Source organism: Equus asinus, chromosome 1, assembly GCF_041296235.1.
Source record: "Equus asinus isolate D_3611 breed Donkey chromosome 1, EquAss-T2T_v2, whole genome shotgun sequence".
Classification (NCBI taxonomy): Eukaryota; Metazoa; Chordata; class Mammalia; order Perissodactyla; family Equidae; genus Equus; species Equus asinus.
The window spans coordinates 185,731,318-185,753,986 of NC_091790.1; the positions used below are offsets into that span (position 1 = coordinate 185,731,318).

Sequence of the window (22,669 nt, forward strand, 5' to 3'; positions counted from 1 at the left end):
AGCATCGCCTCTCTCAGAGGAGCCCAGAGCTGCCCCCTCGGGGAAGATAATTCCGGGCATTCTTCAATCTGGAATTGTTCTGCCCTTATCAGCTTGTTTCAGCTGGCCTGCCCAACACTTGCTCCCAGGGCGGGGCCTGCTCTGGCTGTTTCCCTGGGCAAGGAGGGCTGCCACTGTCCAGCGGGGATGTCTCCCAGCAGTGGAGAAAGGCAGGCTTCACTTGGGTACTTTCCCCCCTGCAGGGGAGGGCACACCACTCTTCTCCCCCAGGTCAGCACTCCTTCCTTCATTCCTGTCCCCTACACCTGGGAGTGTGGCCCAGGGCCTGAGGGTACCTGGCTCCAATCTGCACACATCCCTGCCCAGCCCAGTGGGGGACCCCTTCTCACTCTTCCCCTCCCCTTCCATGACAGCAGGATAGGCGGTGGTGAAGAGCACACATTTAGGAGCCTGACCACCTGGGTGCAAGTCCCCATTCCACTGCACGCTGGCTGTTTAGAGGCAAGTGTTTAACGCTCGGTTCCTCAGTTTCCCCAACTTGGGAGAAGTGAAGAGGAGGGTAATAACAGTAACTAACTCACCTTTAAGTACTCAGAGCAGTGTCTGCACATCGAAAGTGCTCCGTCCATGTTAGCTATGACTATATTCCTAGCTGCCAGCCCTGCCCCAGCTTCCTTCCCCGCCAGGGACCCACACCACCCATCTGTCGATTGTCACACTGTGGCAGCTGCGTGCTGCTGTGATGCTGAAAGCTATGCCACGGGGATTTCAGATACCAGCAGGGTCACCCATGGTGGACAGGGTTCAGCAGAGCTTCTGGACTCAGACAGACTAGGAAGAAGCACGTGGCCACTCACTTAGGAAAAAACTGGCCATGAAAACCCCGTGAATAGCAGCCGAGTGTTTTCTGATACAGCGCAGGAAGGTGGGAGGATGGCACAAAAAGACCAGGCAAGACTCCACTCTGCTGTGCACAGGGTCACTAGGAGTTGGAACTGACTCGATGGCCCTAACAATGATTCTATTCCTGCCTTGCTGTCCCAAGGCAGAGAGGAAAGGCTCCTCCACGTGCCAGCCTGAGCCATGCCCCTGCGGCACCTCCCTTGGTACAGAGCCACGTGGGAACACGCCTCCTCCTCCGGGGCTGCGAACGCCTGCACGGTCCTGACACAGGGGAGGGGGGACACAGGCGGCCCCAGACCCACAGGGCTCTTCCCAGGTCCCCCAGTGAGGCTTGCCCATGGAGGGGTGTGCGGAGGGGTAGATGAGAGCACCAGGGGGTCTGTGGTCAAGAGAATTCCCAGACAAGAGGGTAAGCTGGAATCTTCCTGGGGAAGAAGGAGGAAGCTGCAGCCTAGGTGGGGCCCGGCTGCAGGTAGTGCTTCCCCACGGACCCCGAGAGGCTGAGGGTGTCAGGGAAGTCAGGGCCGGCCGGGAGCAGAGCAGGGCAGGGCCCGACAGCCATCTCGGACCTCAGTCTCACAGGGAGAGGCTGGACAGCCCAAGCCTACTCCCATGACACTGCTGAAGGCCGGTGGGGCCGGGGACCAGCACCGGGTGTCAGGGGCCACCTGGCAGAGGGTAGGGGGAGATGTGGGGCGGCTCCGTCTCAGGAGGGTTCCCGGGCTTCCTCCTCAGTGAAACAAAGCCTCCTCACTTCTGCTTCCTTCCTTCCCACCCTGCGGGGCGTGGGTGGAGACGACAGAGGCCGACAAGCATGTCCCGCTGGAAGGAGGAGGAGGGGAACCGACACGGATTAAAATGTACTGACCAAAACGGACGGCCAGGGCTCTCATGTGAGATCTCAATGCTGAAAAGCGCCGGAAGTTGCCGTTATTAAGAAACTCAGGCGAACAAAGGTCACTGACCTGTCCAACACCACAGATGAGTGGGCAGGTGGCTGCGGGCGCCAATCTGACTGAGGGGCGGCTTTCCCGCCAGGGCACCCTTGGCGCTGAGGGAGAGCAGCAGGCTGGGAGCCTGGGGGCTACTACCAGGGCAAGCCACTTACGCTTCCTGGGCCTTGCCTCCCATTTGTAGAATAACGACATGACACAATAACGTATAACAGGGGCTGGCAAACTTTTTCTGTAAAGGGCCAGAGAGTAAATATTTTAGACCTTGCAGGCCCTGTGGTCTCTGTCTCAACTACTCAACTTCATTGTCGCTGAAAGCAACCACAGGCAGCGTGTAAATAAACGAGCATGGCTGCGTTCCAATAAAACTTTTATTTACAAATGCAGGCAGCTGAGACCTCCAGGGTCTGGGGCCAGAAGCCTAGGTTTTTTTTTTGGTTTTGTTTTTTTCTGCTGAGGAAGATTAGCCCTGAGCTAACATCTGTGCCAGTCTTCCTCTACTTTATATTTGGGTCCCTTCCATTGCATGGCTGATGAGTGGTGTAGGTTTATGCCCGGGATCCAAACCCACAAACCTGGGCTGCCAAAGCAGAGCGTGCTGAACTCAACCACGACACCATAAGGTCAGCCCCTAGAAGCTTAGGTTTTCATCCAGCTGTGGGCCGTATTCTGTGAGGTCCGTGAAGAGCCCAACAAGAACCACTTGTACTAGCCTCCTACTAGAAACTGAGCCATGTGATGGCAAACTGAGAAAAAGTATTTGCAACTCATGTCACGAAGGGAAACACCTCAAGTGTTACCTATTCAAAAAACAGGAAAAATAAGTTAAAGAAATCTAAAAGCACCACAGTCCAATAACAGACACCAGAGGGGTGAGTGTGGGTGATGGTCCTTACAGAGGTGCCCTCCTCTCTCTGTATGGCTAGATGTCGTGGGAAGGACCATGGCCATTCCCGTTGGACCTGGGAACCTGCACAGCACCCATTCCCAGTGGACGCTTGCTAAGCATGTTCCCAGGGATGGGGCCGCCTGGTGCTGCACTCCCTCTGACCCTCACGGGAAGGGCCAGTGACAGCTGGGGTGCAAGTTGGCCAGCAGACATGGCAGGTCAGTGCCCCTAACATGGTTCCCTTCCTCTTCTCCTAGGGGACTGACTACCCTGGGCCACAGAGCCTCTCTCCCCGGGCCGCCCACCTGAATCGTCTGCCTGGAGCCTGGGTTTTAGCAGCTGAATGTCTGCTGCCGTGGGTTCACGGGAGCTCCGGCTGTGTTGGGTCAGGAGGTCTTCAGAGGACAGCCCCTTCCCTTTTACTTTAACAGTGTCTCACTGAAGAATTACATACATTTAGAGAACTGCACACACAAATGTCGATGAGCGCACCCACGTAACCAGCACCCAGATCACGGAACGGGACATACTATCCCAGGAGCCCTCCCTGTGTTCCTTTCCGCTTGCTCTCCATCCCCAACGGTAACCTCTCTTCTCACTTAGACTATCACTGGTTTTGAATTTTATTTCAACAGCATCACACAGCATCGATTCTTTGGGGTCTGGCTTCATTCCCTCGGCATTTTATTTGTTCGACTCATCCCCCTGGTGGGATGCCGCTGCAGACTGTTCATTCTCATTGTGGTGGAGTATCCTAATGTGCCAACATGCCACCATGCGTGTATCCCTTCTGCTCCTAATGGGCATCCAGTGGCTTCTAGCTCAGGGCCATATGCATGGGGCTGCCATGAATATTGCAGCCCCTGCCTTTGGAGAACATGTGTCTACACTTCAAGCAGGCCCATGTCAAGGCTGAGCTGTGTAGACAGGGCCTGTTGTTGCTGGTCCTGCAGGGCGTAGGGAGGTAGATGAACCAGGAGGGCTGGCTCCGTGGCAAGGTGAGGACACAGCTCCAGGCCCCATCGCCTGAGCTCCTCCCTCATCGCCCAGATCCCACACCCAGACAGAATCTCAGGCCCTCCCTGCATGGGCCACTCCATTCAGCTCTGCATCCCAGACCCACTCCCTGACCGGCCAGTTGGCACCCAGATGCACCTTTCAGTGCTGGTGGCCCGGAAGAGGTGGAGTGGCAGGTGCAGCCGAGGGAGCCAGGAGGCCCGCTCTAGAGGCTCTGCTCTCAACTCCCTGCCTCGCAAGCCACTCAGGGGGCCTTGGTTTCCACACAATTCAGAGGGGTGGCTTCAGTGACCTCTGCCATCCCTCCTAATGACAATCAGAGGCCAGAGTTGGCTGCATGCCCCCATTCCCCCATCAGAAGCTCCCCAGATAGGGGTCAAAGGGCAGCACCCTACCCCCACTCTGTAAGGGACTAGGCTCCTCAACAGGAAGTTTCTAAATACATTCTTAGGATTGCTCATTATCATAATTCTGTTGCTGAAGGCAGAGTGGTAGGAGGAGAGTTTGGAATTCAATCAACTGTGTCACCCAAGATTGCAGACCTGCCCTCCCTGTGGCCGAGCCCCTGCTGCCCCTGCTCTGGCTCCTCTCCCACCCATGTGGAGGTTCCCCGGCCCAGGCCTGGGGCAACCTCTGCGCCGCCTGTCCTGGCTGTTCCTAACAAGAGGGGTGTGCACATGCTGACCCCTGGAGGTTTGGGACCCTCGTGTGGGGATCACCAGCCTGCCCAGGGAAGGGGCTGGAGTGCTTACTGAGCTGGAAAGATGGCCCAACTTCCTTAAAACAATACCCCTCCCAGGGCCTCCTAATCCCTTCGCCTGCTGCAAACCATGTGAATCCTGATCTGTTTGACCGGGCAGTGTGCCCAGGAGCGGCCAACCCACCAGCCTGCGGGCGGGCGGGGGCGATGGCCAGCACTGTGCTCACCTTGCCTGCCAGGAAGGGCTCCGTACAAAGGTCAGGACAACAGGGCAGCACCCTGGGGAGGAGAAAGCGTGCCCTGCAGTTCGTCTTTAAGATCGATTTCAAGGACCACACATGTGATGTCCATAAAACTCCCACAGGAAGAGCGAGCTCTGGGGATGGGAGACCCGGGTCCTGTGTGAGCCTCAGGCCTCCTGGGGCCTCGGTCTCCTTTTCTGTCAAGGGAGAGAGAAATATCTATCTTGGAACAAAATGAACACTAAAAAAATGTATAAACTTTCAGGGAAAATGTCAAAATACTCCAAATCTACAGACAGGCAGGTCAGGCTGGATAGGAAGATGGGCTGACAACTCTGCCAACGCCCTCCTGTGTGCTGGAGACATAAGTGTCTGTGCCAAGAGTTCTGGGAAAGGAGGGCAGGGGGCCATGTGTCCTGCTTGTGTCAGACCGTGGGGCACAGGTGTTGAGGTGCCTACTCTCTTTACATGCTGGAATTTTCTACAAACCCACCCATTAAAAATAGTTTACCATCATTACTCTTAAGCTTGTAACTGGCACTTACTGAGGCCTTATCATGTGGGCCAGATGCTGAGCTGAGAGCTTTGCATGTGACCCCCTTTGCGGTTCCCGCACTCTCTCAGGAGGCCCCTCATTATGCTCCTTGTACAGGAGACAGAGGCAGACTGGGGAGGCAGGCCTGGCGATGGGCGGGGAGCGGGATTCTAGTCCAGGCTGACTGTGGAGGTGAGTGCTCCCCCCCTCCCTCCCTCCCACAAGGAGCCATCACACAGGGTTTGCCCAAGCCTGCACCACTGTCACCTGGCCCATCTCTTCCCCCAGGCACGCCTGCTGCACTCTGACCCTTGGGCACACGCATCTGTCCACAGCCAGAGCATGCGCACGTTTGGCATTCAACTCCACCCTTACAATCAGTTCAGAAACAACCTTGGTAAACATTTTTCCGAGGGAGCACATTGTCATTCCCACGCCACCTGCCGCCTCCCACAGCCATGAAAATAACCAGATGTGCACGGGTTTCTCAGCTGCCGCTGGAAACCTCTGCCAGGGACCAGTCTGCACTCCAGCCGAAAACAAACAAGGGCCAGAAGCCAGAGGGAAGTCCTGCATAGCCAGTGGGATGGTCGCCTCTGGGAGCTGAGTGAGAAAGTTCTGTGAAACAGGGCCTGTGAGTTTCCCAGGGAATGGGCAGTTTCCGCCCAGTGGAAGCCAGAGGTTAAGGCAGCAGGTGTAGCTTTCCGAATTTCCAAGCTTTTTTTTTTTTCTGTCCTGGAGAGAATTCTTCCCTTCCAGGAATAACACCTGCATCCTTCTCGCTGTAGAATAATCCACGTTAGTCCACATTCCCCAGAGTAAATGTGTGCGTGCTGGGCTGGGGGGGGGGTGGAACTAAGACTCAGCGGGCTCCTCCTTCGAGATCCCACTTATTCTGCATAATGGGTTCAATACAGTCCAGACTCTGCTTGGCCCCCAGAGGCAGATGGAAAGCATGACTACCCGCCATGGAGCACGAAATCTGGATCTTTGGTGTGTGAAGATGGGAGGGCTCTTAGCTTGCCGGTAGGGAGTGGGGGTCCCATGGCGGTGTTGCTTAAAAAGAACAAACAAACCTCCTAAATGATTATGGCTAAACAATTGAGGGCTGGCTCCCCTGTGCCCTGCCAAGGCCCTAGGGGAAAGTTAAAAGCCATGTTCCTTTCAAACAAAGCCAAGTCGTCCCCTGTGTTGGAGACGTTCGAGCTAGTCAAGGAAGCTCGGTTTCCTCTGGGCTCCGCCTAGGGAAGTGAATCAAGAAGCCCAGCGCCAGCCCCAGCTGGAGCCAGGTGTCCAAACAGCTGAAAATTCACCCCCGAAAAGTAGTCGAAGAGGCTTAATGACACCAGAGAGGGGGACCGGAAAGTGTGAACACACACACACAGGGTGACTTCACAGCCTTCTTTTCAGAAGAAACTGGGAGCAAGATGAAATGTTTCCCTCTGAAATCATGCAGGTCAGGAAGGGGGTCAGGTTTGACTGATACTGAAGTCAGACGGGCTCCAAAAGGGGTGGGGGCGGGGAGGCACCATCTCTGCCCCACGGCCCACACGCTCATCCTGCCCTTCTCTTTCCACTCTCTGCATTGCATTTCCAGGCTTGCTACCCGGCAAGGTGGGTGCAGAAGCCCGGATGTCTAGGTCAAGTTTATTTGGCCACTCCCATGCCCGGAGCAGTAAGGTGTTGTCCCTCACGTGGAAGGGGCTACTTGGAACCTCAAGACTCTGGGTAAATTACCACCATCCTCCCGCCTCAGATTTCCCATCTGGAAAGTGGGCACCATGCTCCGGAGTGTGGCACAACCTGGCGCCACAGGATTTCAGAGACACTGGTCCCAGGGCCGCTGCCTTTCTCACCTTCCCTTGCAGACCGGTCTTTCCTTTTACAGTGTTGACATCAGGCCTAAACGCCCACCCCTCGGGCCGGGGAAGCAGGGGCCAGAGAGGCAGTGAGCTACTGAGCAGCCAGGGCCAAGTTGTGGCTGAGTACACCACCCTCCATGACCAGTGGCTGGGCATGTCCCCGCTCTAGAAGCCGTGCAGACATCACTTGCCTCTGCATCCCTGGGTCATAACGTCAGAACTTGAGGGATCCTAGACATCACTTTATCCTACCCCAACAAGGAGAGGTGGGCAAACAGACGGTCAGAGTACTGGGCACCAGGTCACATCTTCTTTGGCTTCTAGAACCCTGTGGCCCAACTCCCAGTGCAGGCTCTCTATCCTCTGGGGCATATATGCCCATATGCTTCTGTTCCACCTCCTGCTTCCCCTCACGGCCATTGGACAGGACAAGGGAGACATCTGACCTGCGGCGAAGATGAAGAGGAGAGACGGCCTAGGCCATCAAGACCACGAGAGCTCCCCATGGGACATGGGCACATGCCCTTCCTTACATTATCCAGGAATTCAAGACTGGCTGTCCCCAGCAGCCAACTGTGATGAGAACAGCTTCCCCCTGCCTCCCGCCATCCTCAATGACTCAAAGCATCAGTGCCATGCGTCTAGCTTCCCCCCCTTGCTCCCCTCTCCCCCCAGCTCTCCTGGATACATCCACACACTTGACCCCAGTCCCTTTATGCCAGCAGTTCTGGGGCCAAAATCATCAGGCAGGTCAGGCCTTTCAGACCACTGGGAAATACTACATAGGAGGGTCCTCGAGATCTCCTGGGCCAGCCCCTCATTCACGGATGAGAAAACTGAGGCCCACAGGGAGGACGGCTGGCCCTGAGTGGGTGGAGCATCTTCCTCTTGCAAAGCCCTTTTCTTTTTCTTCCTACTCTTTCCTCAACACCCAACTCAGATGGATCCTCCTGGGTATCTGCTCCATGCTTGCCACCACCCCCATACACACATACACCTAAACACCCAAAGCTTAATTAACAGGAGGCCCCAGGGGCAGTTAGAACTGGTGTGTTGACACAGTTGCCCGAAACTGCCCATGGAATTCAGAGATGCGATATCGTGTGGTCAGGACCAGACTTCAGATTCTCCCTGGGCCCGAGAGTAAAGCCAAAGTGTTTTTCCACCGGAAGTGCAACCTCCCAGGATGCCGAGGGGACAATGAGCCCACTGACAAGCTCCCGCCCTCCTCTCCCCGGGAGCCAGCTGTCTACAGCACAAGCTCTGTAGCGCCCTGGCCCACGGTGCTGCTGAGCTGAAACCAGGATGACTTCAGGGGAAGAAGCAACGCTGCGTGGTGCTCCGGGGGTCTCCAGATGCATGTGGCCCGGCTGGGAGAGGGGGCGTGTTGGGGAGTGGGCTGCCAGCACCGGGCCTGGAGGAGGAAGCAGCCAGGCTGCTGCACACACGGGCAGGCCGAGACCCAGCCCACAGGCTACTCAGCAGCGCCCCCTAGGGCTGAGGTGCAGGACTACATCCACCTGAGCAAGGGGACCTTGTGCTGTAGGACGCACCTGGGAAGGGTACCAGCTGGTGACTCAGCAAACAAGATGCACCCCCTTTCGGCCATTTGGCTCCCCGAATCCCAGAAAAATGACAGCCTGAAGGTGGCTGAGATCCACACACCTCAGCAAGCCCTGTTCAATCAGTGCCGAGGAGAAAGCCCCAAGCTCTGCATGTGGTGTGTCGCTGTGGCAGTGCTGGCCGACAGGACATCCTCTGGAATCCCCTTCTCCAAGCCTCTGGGGCAGGATGACAGGATGACAGACTCAGACTGAATTTAAAACAGAAATGTGATGCTCTCAGGATCAGGGACTCAAAGCCACGGGGCAGAGGCACAACAGGAAAGAAGCAGCTGGAAGCAACCAGCAAACCGTGTTTGGCCCCATCTGAGCGGAAAGATGAAGCATCAAAAACACACACATCCACAATTCTCTTAATAATGCCTCCAGCTCCTATCTGACAAACACCACCATTATTAAGCACCCATGACGGGCCACCAGCCTTGAATGTACCTTGTTCCTGGGAAGACTGGTACAAGCAGGCTTCGTTCTGGCCACAACCTTCCACGTGGTTTCCCATAAAGCCCCTAAGGAAGGCGGGCCCGCAGAGGTCTTGCTTAGCAATGCCCCAGACGCACACAGTGCTGTTATATGCGATGCTCTCTCAGTCTGGCCCAGGTCTTGACACAGGGCTCTCTGGGTCTGAGCACTGACGGTCACACATCCCTGGATACCTCTTAGTCCCGGGCAAACTGGAACAGTTGGTCACTCTACCTTTGCATCAGTCTTTCCCCACAAGATGTTAACTAAAGAGGAAGGAGAGAAGGAAAAAGTTCACAGTTGAAGTACACTGGGGAAGGCTGACATAAGCAAAGCTGGTATGTAAGCCCACTTATAGAATGACTTGGAGCACTGAAGACCCTGGGATGTACCGACTTCCCAAGAAGGGGAACAGAGCAGGCAGCATTTCCTAAACTTTTGGGATCATGGTTCTCTCTTATTCATAAGTGTTTTATTCATTTATCAAACATTTACTGAGAGCCTAACTATGAATATCTTGAGGACTACTAGTGTTCTCTTCGGACACAGGGACACAGCTTTTTTTATGGAGTTGTAAAAGAAAAAAAAAACCCATATGGTGCTAGCCCTGATTTACCATTTGGGTAAACTGAGTCACAGAGCAACGCCCCACTGGGCTTTATCATGCAGAAAGCTAAATGCAGCTGGGTGATTAGTTGCTAGCTTCCTCCCATGCCTCGCTTTGTGAGGCAATGCTCGGTTCCCTGGTTTATATTAGCTGCTGGGTTCTAACGCCATGTGCCTCCCCTCCCTGAGAAGGAAAGCGTAGAGATGGCTGTAGAAAGACAAACGTCATGCTTCGCTGCCTGGTGTGGATGATGTCACTGGGAATTTGGTGCAAGTCAGGGTAAGGTGGATGAGGAGAAAGGAAGCCCTGTAGACGGGGAGACTCGGATCCGCAGCTGGACCAGGCAGTGTAGCAGTGGTGGCTGGGGTACCAGGGGCGGCCAGAGGAGCATTTATCCAGGTAGGAAGGAGCTGTGGGATGGGAGACTCCATTTCACAGTGTGATGGGCAGACCCTGCAGGGCTGCCAGGATCACGGCCTGGGTGGCTTCAGGAAAGGCTGTTTTGACTTGAAGCACCAAAGCGCCCCCTAGGGCTGGGGGGACAGGCACCTGGGTGGGAACCAGGAAGGTGGGGGGCTGGCCATCAGAGCCCCTTCTGAGCAAAGCCCACCCTGGCCACCTCATCTGTGACTGTGGTCTACAGCTAAACCCCCCAGAACTGGGGCCCCCATCCTGAGCAACCTGGCTGTGGGCAGTGACTAAATGGGACAGGGCCAGGTGCCTGGGGAAGGGCCACAGAGGAGAAAGCTGGGCCCAGCAAGGCCGAGGTCACAGTGGATGCTCCAGCTCGGGAGGGGGCAGTTGCAGGTCTGTTTCATCACACCTCACATGGGGCTAGAGCTGAAGCCAATAAAAGAAATAGGGCCGGCCAGACGGCGCAGTGGTTAAGTGCGCACATTCTGCTTCTCGGTGGCTCGGGGTTTGCTGGTATCGGATCCTGGATGCGGACATGGCACTGCTTAGCAAAAGCCATGCTGTGGTAGGCGTCCCATGTATAAAAGTAGAGGAAGTTGGGCATGGATGTTAGCTCAGGGCCAGTCTTTCCTAGCAAAAAGAGGAGGATTGGGCTCCATGGCCGAGTGGTTAAGTTCGCATGCTCTGCTGTGGCAGCCCAGGGTTCGGATCCTGGGCGCGGACATGGCACTGCTCATCAGGCCACGTTGAGGCAGCATCCCACATCCCACAACTAGAAGGACCTGCAACTAAGATATACAACTATGTACCGGGGGGGTTGGGAAATAAAGCAGGAAAAAAAAAAAAAAAGATTGGCAACAGTTGTTAGCCCAGGTGCCAATCCTTAAAAAAAAAAAAAAAAAAGAGGATTGGCGGTGGTTAGCTCAGGGCTAATCTTCCTCAAAAATAAATAAATAAAAATAAAAGAAATAAACCCCAAATGTACTGACGCTATGTGTCAGACACACCACCTACATGATTTTATTTACCCCTCACTGTGAAGGAGGCATTGTACCCATTCTACAGCTGGGGAAACAGAGGCCAAGGGACAAGTCTGAAATCACAAGGCTAGTAGGTGCCAAAGCTGAGACTAAAATCCAAGTGTCTAACTTCAAAGCTGGGGGCCTCATGGCAGGAGATTTCAATTTTTCATCTCTTTGACAGTAGAAGTTTTTCTCAAAGGAATTCTTACGTGGAGACCCACCATACAGAACAGATGAAAGCAGAGCTGTATGAAGGGGTGGGACATGAAGTCCCCCCAAATTGGCCTGCTCGTAGTTTTCCCCTCCAGGTGTGCAGCCCCAGCTCTCCGTGGCCCCAAGGCAGCTTCACACAATACCTCCACCAGGTTTGAAAGCCACTGGCCTCCAGCTGCTTTTCCCACCAGTGTCCATGGACCAAACTCTTAAGACAGTTATCTTCCTCCACCCTGCACTTGGCCCCAATGAGGCAGGAAGGAGAGGATGGGGTGTAGAAATACTTCTTTCCCATCCAGGGGCCAGTGGGGGAAAAGAGGTCCCCCCTGTGCCTGCCCTGTTGGAGGCCCTGCTCATGGGTGGTCCCCAGGGCACCTCGGCCCACAGGTACAGGTCAAGGCTGGGGAACCTGAATGGGAGGCAGCCAGGGGTCCCTGTGCATTACAAGGAACTGCTCCATCAGTACCAAAAGGCTGGAGCCACAGTAAACGAGGGCTAAGCTGGAGCTGACTCAGCCAGAGGGTGGCAGAGCCCCAGGCCATGGAGGACAACTGCTTGCTTTTCACTCCTGCAGATGCAAAGCTGACCTGATCAGCAACATGAAGACAGGGCAACTGCAGAGAAACCCAAGGTTTGCGAGGACTGAGTTTACAGTAGCATTTGCCAGTGACCTACTCCAATATCCATTCTTCACTTCTTCCTTATAACCAAACCACTGATTTTTTGAGGCATATGGGTATCTGAAACAAAAATCACTCTTCCCTAAGGAAACTCTTCCCTGCTTCCCTTGCAGCTAGGTGTGGCCACAGGACTAAGTTCTGTCCAACAAAATGTAACTGGAAGTGTTGTGTGTGGTTTCTGGCAGGAACCCTCAAAAGATGAGCTGCAGCCTTCTTGTTCCTTTTTCCCAACAGCTGGAGCCCAAGCAGCCATCTTGGACCATGAGGCAGCAGCTAATGGAGACAGGAGCACCACACCAGCCCTCTTAACTCCTATTAGATGAGAGAGGTGTAACTTCTGTCTTGTTTAATCCACTATTTCTTTTTAGTTGCTATGAGCAGCCAAATCAAGTTCTAACAGACGGAAGTGCTGATCTTCCCCTGGAGGACCCTTTGGGTCGGGGAGACACAGAAGGAGATGCCAGGCAGCAGCACTTCCCACCCCCTCTCCTGCCAGGAGTCCCTGCTCCCTCTCAGGCCCGCTTGCCACCTGCCTCTCTTCCTCTAGAATCAGGTCAGGAGCCTCTCAGCTGGAGACCTCGGAACTGGCAGACAAGCCTTTGGGTTCTAAACTGCTCTGCCCCTCACTCATTCACTCCCTCATTCATTCATTCAGCAAATATTTATTGAACATCTACCATGTGCCAGGTCCTGTTCCAGGTGCTGTGGCTACAGCACTGAACAGAATTCCCGGCCCTCATGGAACTGGCAGTCTACTCAGGGGAGGGACAAAGAAATGAGTACACGTCCAGTGATGAGCACGACAGAGAGAAAACACAGAGTAAGGAGACGAGGGTGTGTGTTCCCCAAGATGGCCCGGAAGGCCTCTCTGAGAAGGGGACATTCCAGCAGAGGGCTGATGGAAATGAGGGAGTGTGGATGCTTGGGAGAAGAGCTGATTGTGTGATCTACTGTGAGTCCTTAGTGCCCGGGCCTCAGTTTCCCCTCTCTAGAATGGTCTGAGAGATAGAGGCTGTCCAAAGGCAAACTCGTGCCACCCTGCTGGAGACCCTGAGGCTCCAGTCAGCGCGTCCAGAGCAGGTTAGCAGGGAAATCAGACTGGATGGGGACAGAGTGGCCCCTGGACAGAACTCCACGAATTTCTGGTAAGAAGGGGGCATGGCTACGGCCTCACCTCTAGCTCACACTTAGTTTAAGAATTACAGAGTCCTCACTTCCTTCCATGCTGTGCTGTCTACGCTGACCTGGGTCAGGGATCTGGAAGGTTAGAGATCAGATGGCTGTGGACTCCTGGTCAGCCTAAGCGTCTCCAGGGGCCTGGCTCTGGGAGGTCCCCCTGCACCTTGACCCAGAGCCACATGGCAAACCTCGCTCAGCCATTCCTCAGAATTCTCTTCCCCCTGGGCTGAGGCACAGCCTTCCGGCCATGACAATTGGCGGACGGGGTGCCACCCTGCACCCTGGCCCTAGGGAAGTTCGAGGTGGCTGACCTGAGGGGGATATAGCTAGAAAGGAAGAGAGGGTGGCGGTGGTGTGTGTTGGGGAAAGGGCTGGGGATGGAGGGAGGATGGGTGGCCGGGAGGCCAGGCTAAGCCGGGGGTCAGTGCCGGCCACTGCTATGGTGGTCTGGGGGGCCAGGCTCAGAGCCAATACAAGAACTCGGGGCAGCGGGATGTGGGGAGGCGCTGCTCCCAAATATGCAGTTGATCGCAGCATCTGTACACCAGGCATCTAACAAACATTTATAACCACCCATTTGTTCCAGATTCTGGCTGGATGCTGTGGACACCCAGGGGGCTCATAGGCAGTGGGAGACAGGCGTAAACAGTCACAACACATGGTGGCCAGCACTGTGACATGGTACTCAGGAAGCCCTTGGAGAGCCTAACTGGTGAGCAACCAAGTGGTCTCAAGCCTCAGCTTCCCTTGATGGTGGAGGAGTGGGGAGAGTGTGTGCGCGACACAGAGGTGTCACCATCATGAAACCATTTGAAAAGAGTTTCTCCAATGCCCAGGAGGAAATTAACACAGAAGGGGCCGAGTCCAGTTCCAGCGTCCGCGGCTGCACACACCTGCACACACATCTCCCCGGAAGCCGTCACCAGGGGTCACTAGGAACCTGGGCAAGTGAACCCACAGCCTGGCCTGCATTCCCTCATCGGAAAAATGAGTGGGTGTGGAAGATGATTTCCAGGGGGTTCCCCAGCTCTAGAATTCTGTGTGCTACAATTTTCTGTGTTATTTCGAAGTGGTGTGGAAACTACCCTTTGCCAATAAAATTCTATTTTGGACACCCAGCGGGCTGCTTACTTGAAGGAATCTTGTGGTAAATGCTACTGCGGATATGAAGAGCCTCCTTACAATGCACCTTTTGTGTAGATTTTCCTGAAGGCTTTCCTTAAAGAGGATACCTACAGCTTTTAGGACTGTGCGGCCCGAAGAGTCACAATCCCAGATCTGCCACGTCTCGTGATCTTCTAACAGCCCCACAAAGTGGACCGGACAAACGACAAGGAGAGACCCGTGCAAATTCACCCATGTTCTTGGGAACAGGACGTGACAGGAAACCCCCCCAGCTGAGCTCCCTGCCCTGCATCATACCCCGTGGGCACAAATAGGAAGTGAGCCCAGAGCTGAGGAAAGAGACCCAGGCCTCTAGGTCTGAGGAAGTTTCCAGGCATGCTGGGGTTCAGGCTGGTGGGCAGAGGAAGGTGATTCCTCTTCTCCAGTTACATGGGAGGGGTGTCCATTCCGGCTTCAGCAAGAGCTTGCATTCGACAGACCTGCAGGACGCCTTTGGGTGTGAAGGGTGTGAAAAAGTGGTCCTTCCCAGGGTAGGGACCATCTAAATCTCAACCCTCCTCCTAAGAAGTGAAGTGAGCTGTCCAGAAGGTTGCTCCCACTTCCCTTAGGAGCTAAGCACTAAAGGATGCCAAGCCCAGAAGCCCCGACCCTCAGCACTTTCTCCCACCAGCTCCAGCTGCGGTGGAAAGAGCCCACTGGCCAGCATCACTGCCCAACATGTGAGCTGGCCCGGGGCGCCCCTTCCAGAGGGCCTGAAGCCAGGGGCTGGGACCAGTTCTCTTCAGGTTAACAGTCCAGATAACATTTCGAGCAGCTGCTCAGTGCCCGATGCTGTGCTGGGGCCTGGAGGCAGAGATGAATGTGCTGTTGGCCCCTGAGGGGCTCACCGCCTGGTGGGGGAGGCACCCAAACAGACCACAGAACATAACTTGGTTCCACCTAGGAAACCAGCGAAGGCTTCTCAGGGGAGATGATACCTGAGGATGGACAGGAGACAACTCTCCAGCTCTCCCCACCCAGGAGAGTTCAACAATGTGGAGTCCCCTTCCTCTCTCAGCTCCCAAAGGGCAGAGGTATCAAAACCCTGCTCAGCAGGAGCCCCTCCTCTCCCTTCCAACATGGATTCCCGAGGAAAGGCAGATGCGTGCGCCTCCATGTTGTCCACCTTGCCCCAACCTCTGTGCCCTGCCTTCTCCAGCCCCATTGCGACCCCCAGAGGACCTTCCTGGGCATGCCAAGCTCCCTTCCTCTGCCCCTTCCTGGGTGGCCACACCCCGCAGCTCTGGCCAAGCTGCCACCTGGTGCCTCTGTGTCCCTCAGTCTTCTCTCATCCCTCCCCAGCCTGTCTCCTCCCCCTCTTCTTCTCAGGTCTGCTGAGATCAGTCTGCCCCCCCCCACCACGTCTTCTCTCTCTTGCCTCAGAGCCATGCACAAGCAGTGCCATGCTGGGAACACCCAGCATCCCCTCACCCCATGTCCCGTGGCACTCTCTCGGGGCTCTGAAAGCCCATCTTCTCACCAAACTCTTCCTGCAGCTCACTGACCCCACCTCAAGAAGCCCCATCACGACCCCCAGCCTCTCATCTGTGTCTCCCCCTACACCCTGCAATTCACTCAGCCTCGGTCACCCCTAGGAAATGGTCTCCCACCCTCCGATCACCTTTTTTTATTTTAAAATCCCTGTATACACCCCCACCTCCATCAGAAAGCTTTGCCCAGATCACCTCTTCCCAAATCTTGGGGCACTTAGGTTTCAGTTTTCATTATTACATATCAATTGACACCAACAAACATTAGCAGCATCCTGATGCTGAGGGCGCCTTAAACCGACCCAGTGCTCAACACACACGCTTTATTAACCACGATAGCCAGGATTTACAGAGCTCTGACCACGAGTTGGGCACAAGGTCAAGCTCATTACATAAGTTCTCTCTCATCTTCAGAGCAACCTGCAGGTTAGAGATTTGTTACCATTTTACAGATGAGGACACGAGGCTCAACAAGGCCACTATCTTGTCCGCAGTCTTGCGGGGCTGCCTGACCCGGAATCTGAGTGTGTTCCATCAGCCCCTGCTGCCGTTCCCTTGCCTAGGACTCATCCATCGAGTGACTTCATCAGAGTGACAGTCCAAGTCAGCTTGTCCTTTTCGGCAGCTGAGGGAACACAGAAACCCAGAAATCTAACAGTGAAAATAGAGGTGCCTTCTGCTCCTTCATTCTATCTTAAAGAGAACAAAACTGAGGTTCACAGGTGCGACTTGTCATGTGGGTGAAGCAGATGGATATCAAGCCCAAAAGCACTGAAAAGGGGGCTAACGGTCGGTCAGGCCCTGAGTTTATGTTTACACCGTAGCTGCGTAGCTGCGTGGCCAGCCTGTACGAGGGAAGCCGCGAAGGAGCCTGTGCTGGAATAATTCCTCTGTTAAGGAGACTCGCGCTGTAAACCTAGGTTGTTTAGAATTGAATCACAGCACCCCAGCAGGCTGGGGGTTATGCTATCAGGCAGCCACACCTTCTGAAGGGGAGAGATGGCGCCATCCTCACTGAGTGCCCACAGGAGGACACAAAATCCACCGCAGCCACTCAACACTGGCTGGCACCGCTCAGCCTTTTCTGGCTTCAATGCATGCAAATAATAATAATAGTAGTAGTAATAATAATAATAATAATAATACCCCCTTGCCACTTTACACTTTTCAAAGCACTTCCCTTTATCATTGCATACTCTAATAACAGCACAGTTAAGGATTGAGCACTGGGGCCTGAAAGGCCAGATGACTTGCTGGTGGGGCAGGGGCGGGGTTATGGTCCTTTGCCACATTCGTTTCCTGCGTATCAAGCGCCTACCATGTGCCACGGCCCTGTGCTAGGCTTGAGGAGGGCTTCCTGGAAGAGACAGGGTTTCTGGGCAGCACCCAGGTGGGGAGACAGTCCAGCCCTGAAGCCAGCCGTGAGTCACATGGTCCCATGGGTGGCCCCACGGGTGGCCTCATCCCACAGCCCCTCGCCCCCTCAAAGCTCCACCTCTTTAAGCTCAGAAGCACTGAGAACCAGCCCAGCTTCCTGACACAGCCCATCTCCCTTCTAGGTGGTGCTTCAAGGCTCCCGGCAGAAAGGGTGCCTGTCAGAGCCCACACTGAAGTCCAGCTGCCCTGAGAGCATGGCGGCCTGACTCCAGCATCTTCTCAGCCCTGCAGGTTGTGCAAATCTTCAGTGACCGCCATCCCAGAACTGTTCTGACCATTCCTCACCCGCACCCCCTCCTCCAGGGGTGCACACCCTTCACCCACTGAGAGTGCCCTTCCCTTTCAAGCCAGGCTGGTGGAGTCTTGAGCATCCCACCGAAGGATGCTCAAGCCTGCTTGCTCTCTGCACACCAGCCCCTTCCCCCCAAAGGTTCCCTGTGGTGCAGAGCAGAGACTGTACTGCCATTCCATCCCACCCTCCCCTGAGAGTTTAGTCCCAAACTCCAGCACCTGCCAGCAGCAGGGTCTCTCCCTGTGTGGGCTCTCACCCCGGTCCTCCTGACCCTAGGCTGGGAACATAACTCTTTCTCTCTGCCGACACGTGCTCAGGTAGGCAAGAAATAAAGGCACCTCTCTCCTGGGCTGAGACTCCAGCTGTTCCTAGGGGCTTTGGGCCACCTGCTCTGATTGGATTTGCAGCCACCATCTGTCCCCTAAAAGGGTAACATTTCACCTTTAGAAGGAACATGGGAGGGTGTTTCTAAGGTGTAGACCAAGCGGCGTGAGAAAAAGTTCCTGGTTATACAAAGGGGTTGGAGGGGGTCTCACTGTTCTGGCCATGTACTAAGAAGGGATCTGTTCCTTTGGTGACATGAAGGCAGGGACCCCATTCAGACGAGTGACTCTGGGACTGTGGAAGGCCCACTTACTCCCCCTCCACCTGCCCCAGCACGGGCTCAAGTGGGCTGAGATGCACACACTGCTTGGAAAAACCTCTCTGCGAAAGAGTAACGCACCGCCCGCGTAGGCCGTTACTGGAGGCTTGTCACCTGCTTCAGGGACTTCCTCGTGAGCTTCCAGCCTGCCGCTTTGCCTGGAATCAAGGACTACACAATACCGTCCCTCATACCCTCGAACACGGAGAAAAGGAGTGATCAGACCCTGGGGGTCCCGCGGAAGCGTGGAGCCCGCGGTGCTCAAGTCCGCGCTCTCTTTGCCCGAAACCCATTCCGCGCCAGCGCGCCGTTTGCCGCTGCAGAATCCACCGCCCGCTCCACCCCAAAGGAGGCCGGGGACAATCCACGCTCGGGCCCGGCACCTGCGGCGTTCTCGGGTTTGGAAGGGGAGTGGATGGTGCAAGGTCAGGACTCCGCGTGTGGCCCCAGCCAGAGGTGCGCGGAGGGACTGCCCTGGGTCCAGCCACGAGGCCCGGCGGACTCCACTGCAGCCCGGCCCGGTCGGGGGCGCACGGGCACGGGAGGGGGCCCAGCGAGGCCGGGGCACCACTCACCCTGCACAGAGAGCGACGCCGGCGGCAGCAGCAGCAGCAAGAGCGCCAGCGCGGAGAGCATCGTGCCCTGGCTTTGGGCCCCGAGCAGGTGGCTGCGGGCTGGCGGAGGGTCCGGGCGTCCGGGTGGCGGGCGCGTGGGCGCCGCGGAGGGAGGCCTGGCGGTGGCTGCGGCGGCCGGGCGGTGACCTGGGGCTCTAAGAGTCGCGCTCCGGCGGTCCCTCCTGGCGGCCGCTGCGGCAGAGGCGGGCCGAGGCGGGGAGCGAGGCCGCAGAGGAGCCGCGAGCGGCTGTGTCGCGGGCGGTGTCTGCGCGCTGCGGCCCGGCCGTCGGCTCCCGCGACTCCCGTCCCGTCCGCGCCGGCCTCCTCCTCCAAGAGTGCGCCGGCGGCGGGGTGGGCGGGCGCTGGGCCGCGAACAATGAGCAGAGGAGGAAACTCCGCCCTGGAGCAGCGCGCGGGCGGGGGAGCGGGGGAGCGGCGGGCAGCGGGCCCCGGGCGGGGGTGCGAGGGGGAGAGCGCAGGGCGGCAGGGTGCCCCCGCGCCCCACGGCTCCCCGCCCGCAGGGCAGCCCGCCCCGGCGCACTGGTGTCGCCCGCAGTGCTTTTGAGGGGCTCCAGCGGCACCCCCCACACCGCCGGGGCCCTTGCACACCCAAATGCGGAGCGAGGCGGCCCCCAGACTTGCATGTCCGCGAGGGACCCTTCGAGGCCTCCGGGCTGCGGCGCGCTCTGCAGCAAAGCCCGAAAAGCACGTCTGCCACCTGCCCGATGCGACTCACCTGCGGCAGGCCCGCATCCCGCACGACTCCTGAGCAGGTCTGTGCTGCAGGGTGAGCCCTGGGCCGTCCGGACTCCTTAGTTGCTTACCCTCTCCAAGCCTGGGTGAGAAACTTGTGATGGTGAAAAAAAAAAAAGAGAAAATTTTGAGGGATTATATATGTGCCAGTCTGTGTTCTAAGTGTTTTATATATGTTAATTCATTTACTCTACACAACAGCCGCATTTTTAGCCTCATTTTGCAGACAGGGAATTGAGTCAAAAAGAGGTTAAGAAACTTGCTTGAGTGGTAAGTGGCAGAGCTGCCTGTGAGAGTAGTTTGGAGAAATACTTTGCCCAGTGCCTGGCAGGTAGTAATTGGTCAATAAGTATTAGCTATTCTTATTCTTGTTATGTAAAGAACAGCAATAAAGATTTAGGGCTCTGGGGTCAAAATGGACTTGGGCTCCAAACCCAGCAGTGCCCATCTATAAGCTGTAAGACCGGGCAAGTTACTTTGCATCTGTAATATGGGGATGACCACACCTACCTCGGAGGGTTGTTATAAGACTTAGCTAAGATATACGGGAAGGGCTGTTAGTCCAGGGCAGGAACATAGAAAATCACAATGAATGAAGCGGCCAGCACTCGATGTGGTGGGGCGAGAAATTTGCAGCCTTGGGATGGCGGTGGGAGTTGAATTCCATAAACCGAGTTAACCTGGCAAAAGAACAAAGAAGCACCCCTCCTTTTTTTTTTTTTTTTGCAAAAGTTGCTTGAGGGGATGCAGATCCCATAGCCCCCCGCTGGGGTGACACTGGGGCAGGCGAGAACTGAGGAGAAATAGGGGGAAGCGGACCTAGAGGGGGAGCGTGATTAACCATGGGGGGAGGGCATGGATTTGGCTCACGTGACAACTGGGTTGATAATCTGAAGTCTTTCTGCCAGGTGGGTCTGGGAGGGAAGAGGGGTGTCCCCAGGACCTAGCCTCCTGCTAGGGACCGTGGAGTCCTTGAGCCCTTCAAGTCAACTGCACGGAGGAGCCGCCCGCACGGCACAGCATCTTTGGAGCAGCGAAGCAAGCGCTGGAGCCCTGGCTGGGGTTCCGCGGCCGCCGGCCTCAAGCTTGGGAACGGCTGACGGCACTGTTTTCATCAGGAAGTTTCTGCAGGATCATTTTGGCCCCGTTTTCCACACCGCATATGGGAAAGACAGAGAGCGTTCCATATCAGTGCTGTGAGGTGTGTGTGTGTGCGCGCCTATCCTGGATGTTTTTGAGGACTGTTCCCTTAATATCCCTGTCAACAAAAGGCTTGTTTCTCTGTCTGAAACCAAGCAATACTCTTAAACAGCTGGGAATTTAAAAAATTTTATGCTTTCTGATTTACACGGTGTTTTTGCACTCCATGAATCAATTTCTCTAAAAACCTAGAAATGAATGTGTTAAGTTTTTAAAGGGAGAATGTATATTGCAAAACTTAAGGCATTTTAAATTCACACTATTTGGGATTGGTCCCATTACCAGATCATGCAAAATTAAAATGAGAGCAGACATCCGGGCTTAGGAAACCAGCTGCTCTTTGTAGCTGAAGACTCAGCAAAATTAGAATTGCTCTGGACCCTCCCCAGCATCCAACAGGCCCCCCGCACCTTATGCACAATGGGGCTTTGAGGAATGAAGCCTGAGGCTGGCTGGGCTTAGGGAGGTCACCCCTCGTCAGTGAACAGATCTGTCCACAGGTAAGTGGCCTGTATCCTTGGCCCTGTTTACCATTGTGCTCCCACGAGCAAACTGGCTGGCCCAGAACACCTGAGCTTATAGTCGAAACTCAAAGCACTTTATAGATGCTCTTGCACAATCTTTCTAGGATTTTATTACATTTTGATTATAAGTATATGTGAGTTAGCTCCCACAGAAGACTTTAAACTTCTTAATGTGGGGTCTTTCTTATTCATCTTCTACTTCCTTAGACCACCCAGAAGAGAACATCACATCATAGGTATAGAAAGAGATATATAGATATGGATGTTGAATGCAAAGATGAATGCCAACTGGGAGATATTACACAAAACCTATGGCACAAGTTTTAAAACAGTTTTTCCCATGGTCCCTGTCAAAGTGTGGGGTCAGGATTCCCTGCCCCCTGTGCAATTCAGTGATGTTGCTGACCACATCCCTAAGTGCAGGTTTTGGTAAATTCCCCTTGATCCTCATCCTAAATAACTTTAATCTCCAGTCACAACATCTGCATTGAGGGATGGACCAGAGCCTCCAGCCACCACACCCCCCAATAAAAGACAAAAGCTCACATTTATCCATCCTGAGGCCACAGCACCTGTTCATAAGGTGCCAAGGTTTTCTAACCCCTGACCTCCAAGTTCCTTGGGGCTGCTGAGCCATATTTCATTCATCTTGGAATCTCAGTGCCCAGTGCAGTGGTGCCTGACGTGAAGAAGGTGCTCAAAACACAAAGGCGGAATAGATAAAGAAGTGGTTGGATTTCATCTATAAGGTTGGGCTTTACCTCTGACTGCCAAGTTGGACAGTTCGATGACTAGCAGCTGGGGTTCAGGTTGAGCACCTCTCCTCAAAGTCATGCACTTACGTATTATTATTCAACAATATCTCCTCTAACAGGCCTAGCATGCCAGGTCTGAGCACAGGGCTGAGAATGCAGACGCGGATGGCACAGCCCCTGCCCTCTTGGGAGAAGCACCACTTGTACACAAACAGCTAAAGTGCAGTAGGGGCTGTAACGTGCTGTGGGCAGGCATGTGGGAAGCAGAGAGCAGGACAGGCTCAGCTTAGCCTGGGGAGGCCAGGGAGGGCTCCTGAGGAGGGAACAGGGTCTTGGAGGAAGCGGACTTCATGGGGGAAGAGCAAAAGGAGAGGCATTTCAGACAGGTGGAGCAATGTGTGAAAGTGAAAGAGGGGAGCTGAGAACTGCAGTGTTTGCCCTAAGCAGAGTGCGGGGTTTGTAGGGGGTGATGGAAGATGAGGCTGGAGAGGTAGAGGGGG

At 55.2% G+C, this 22,669-nt stretch overlaps 1 protein-coding gene across 1 annotated transcript in view; it reads right to left on the bottom strand.

Annotated features, from left to right (window-relative positions):
• The window catches only part of PODXL (podocalyxin like), a 45,509-nt gene extending 24,839 nt beyond the window's left edge, over positions 1-20,670 (bottom strand). The window contains exons 1-3 of the mRNA XM_014840843.3: positions 20,561-20,670; positions 19,674-19,784; positions 18,899-19,299 (exon numbers count right to left, since the gene is read on the bottom strand). Coding sequence (XP_014696329.2) covers positions 18,899-19,299; positions 19,674-19,690 — 418 coding nt within the window. The 5' untranslated portion in view covers positions 19,691-19,784; positions 20,561-20,670. The remainder of the gene's footprint in view (positions 1-18,898; positions 19,300-19,673; positions 19,785-20,560) is intronic.
• Between the last annotated feature and the right edge of the window lie 1,999 nt (positions 20,671-22,669).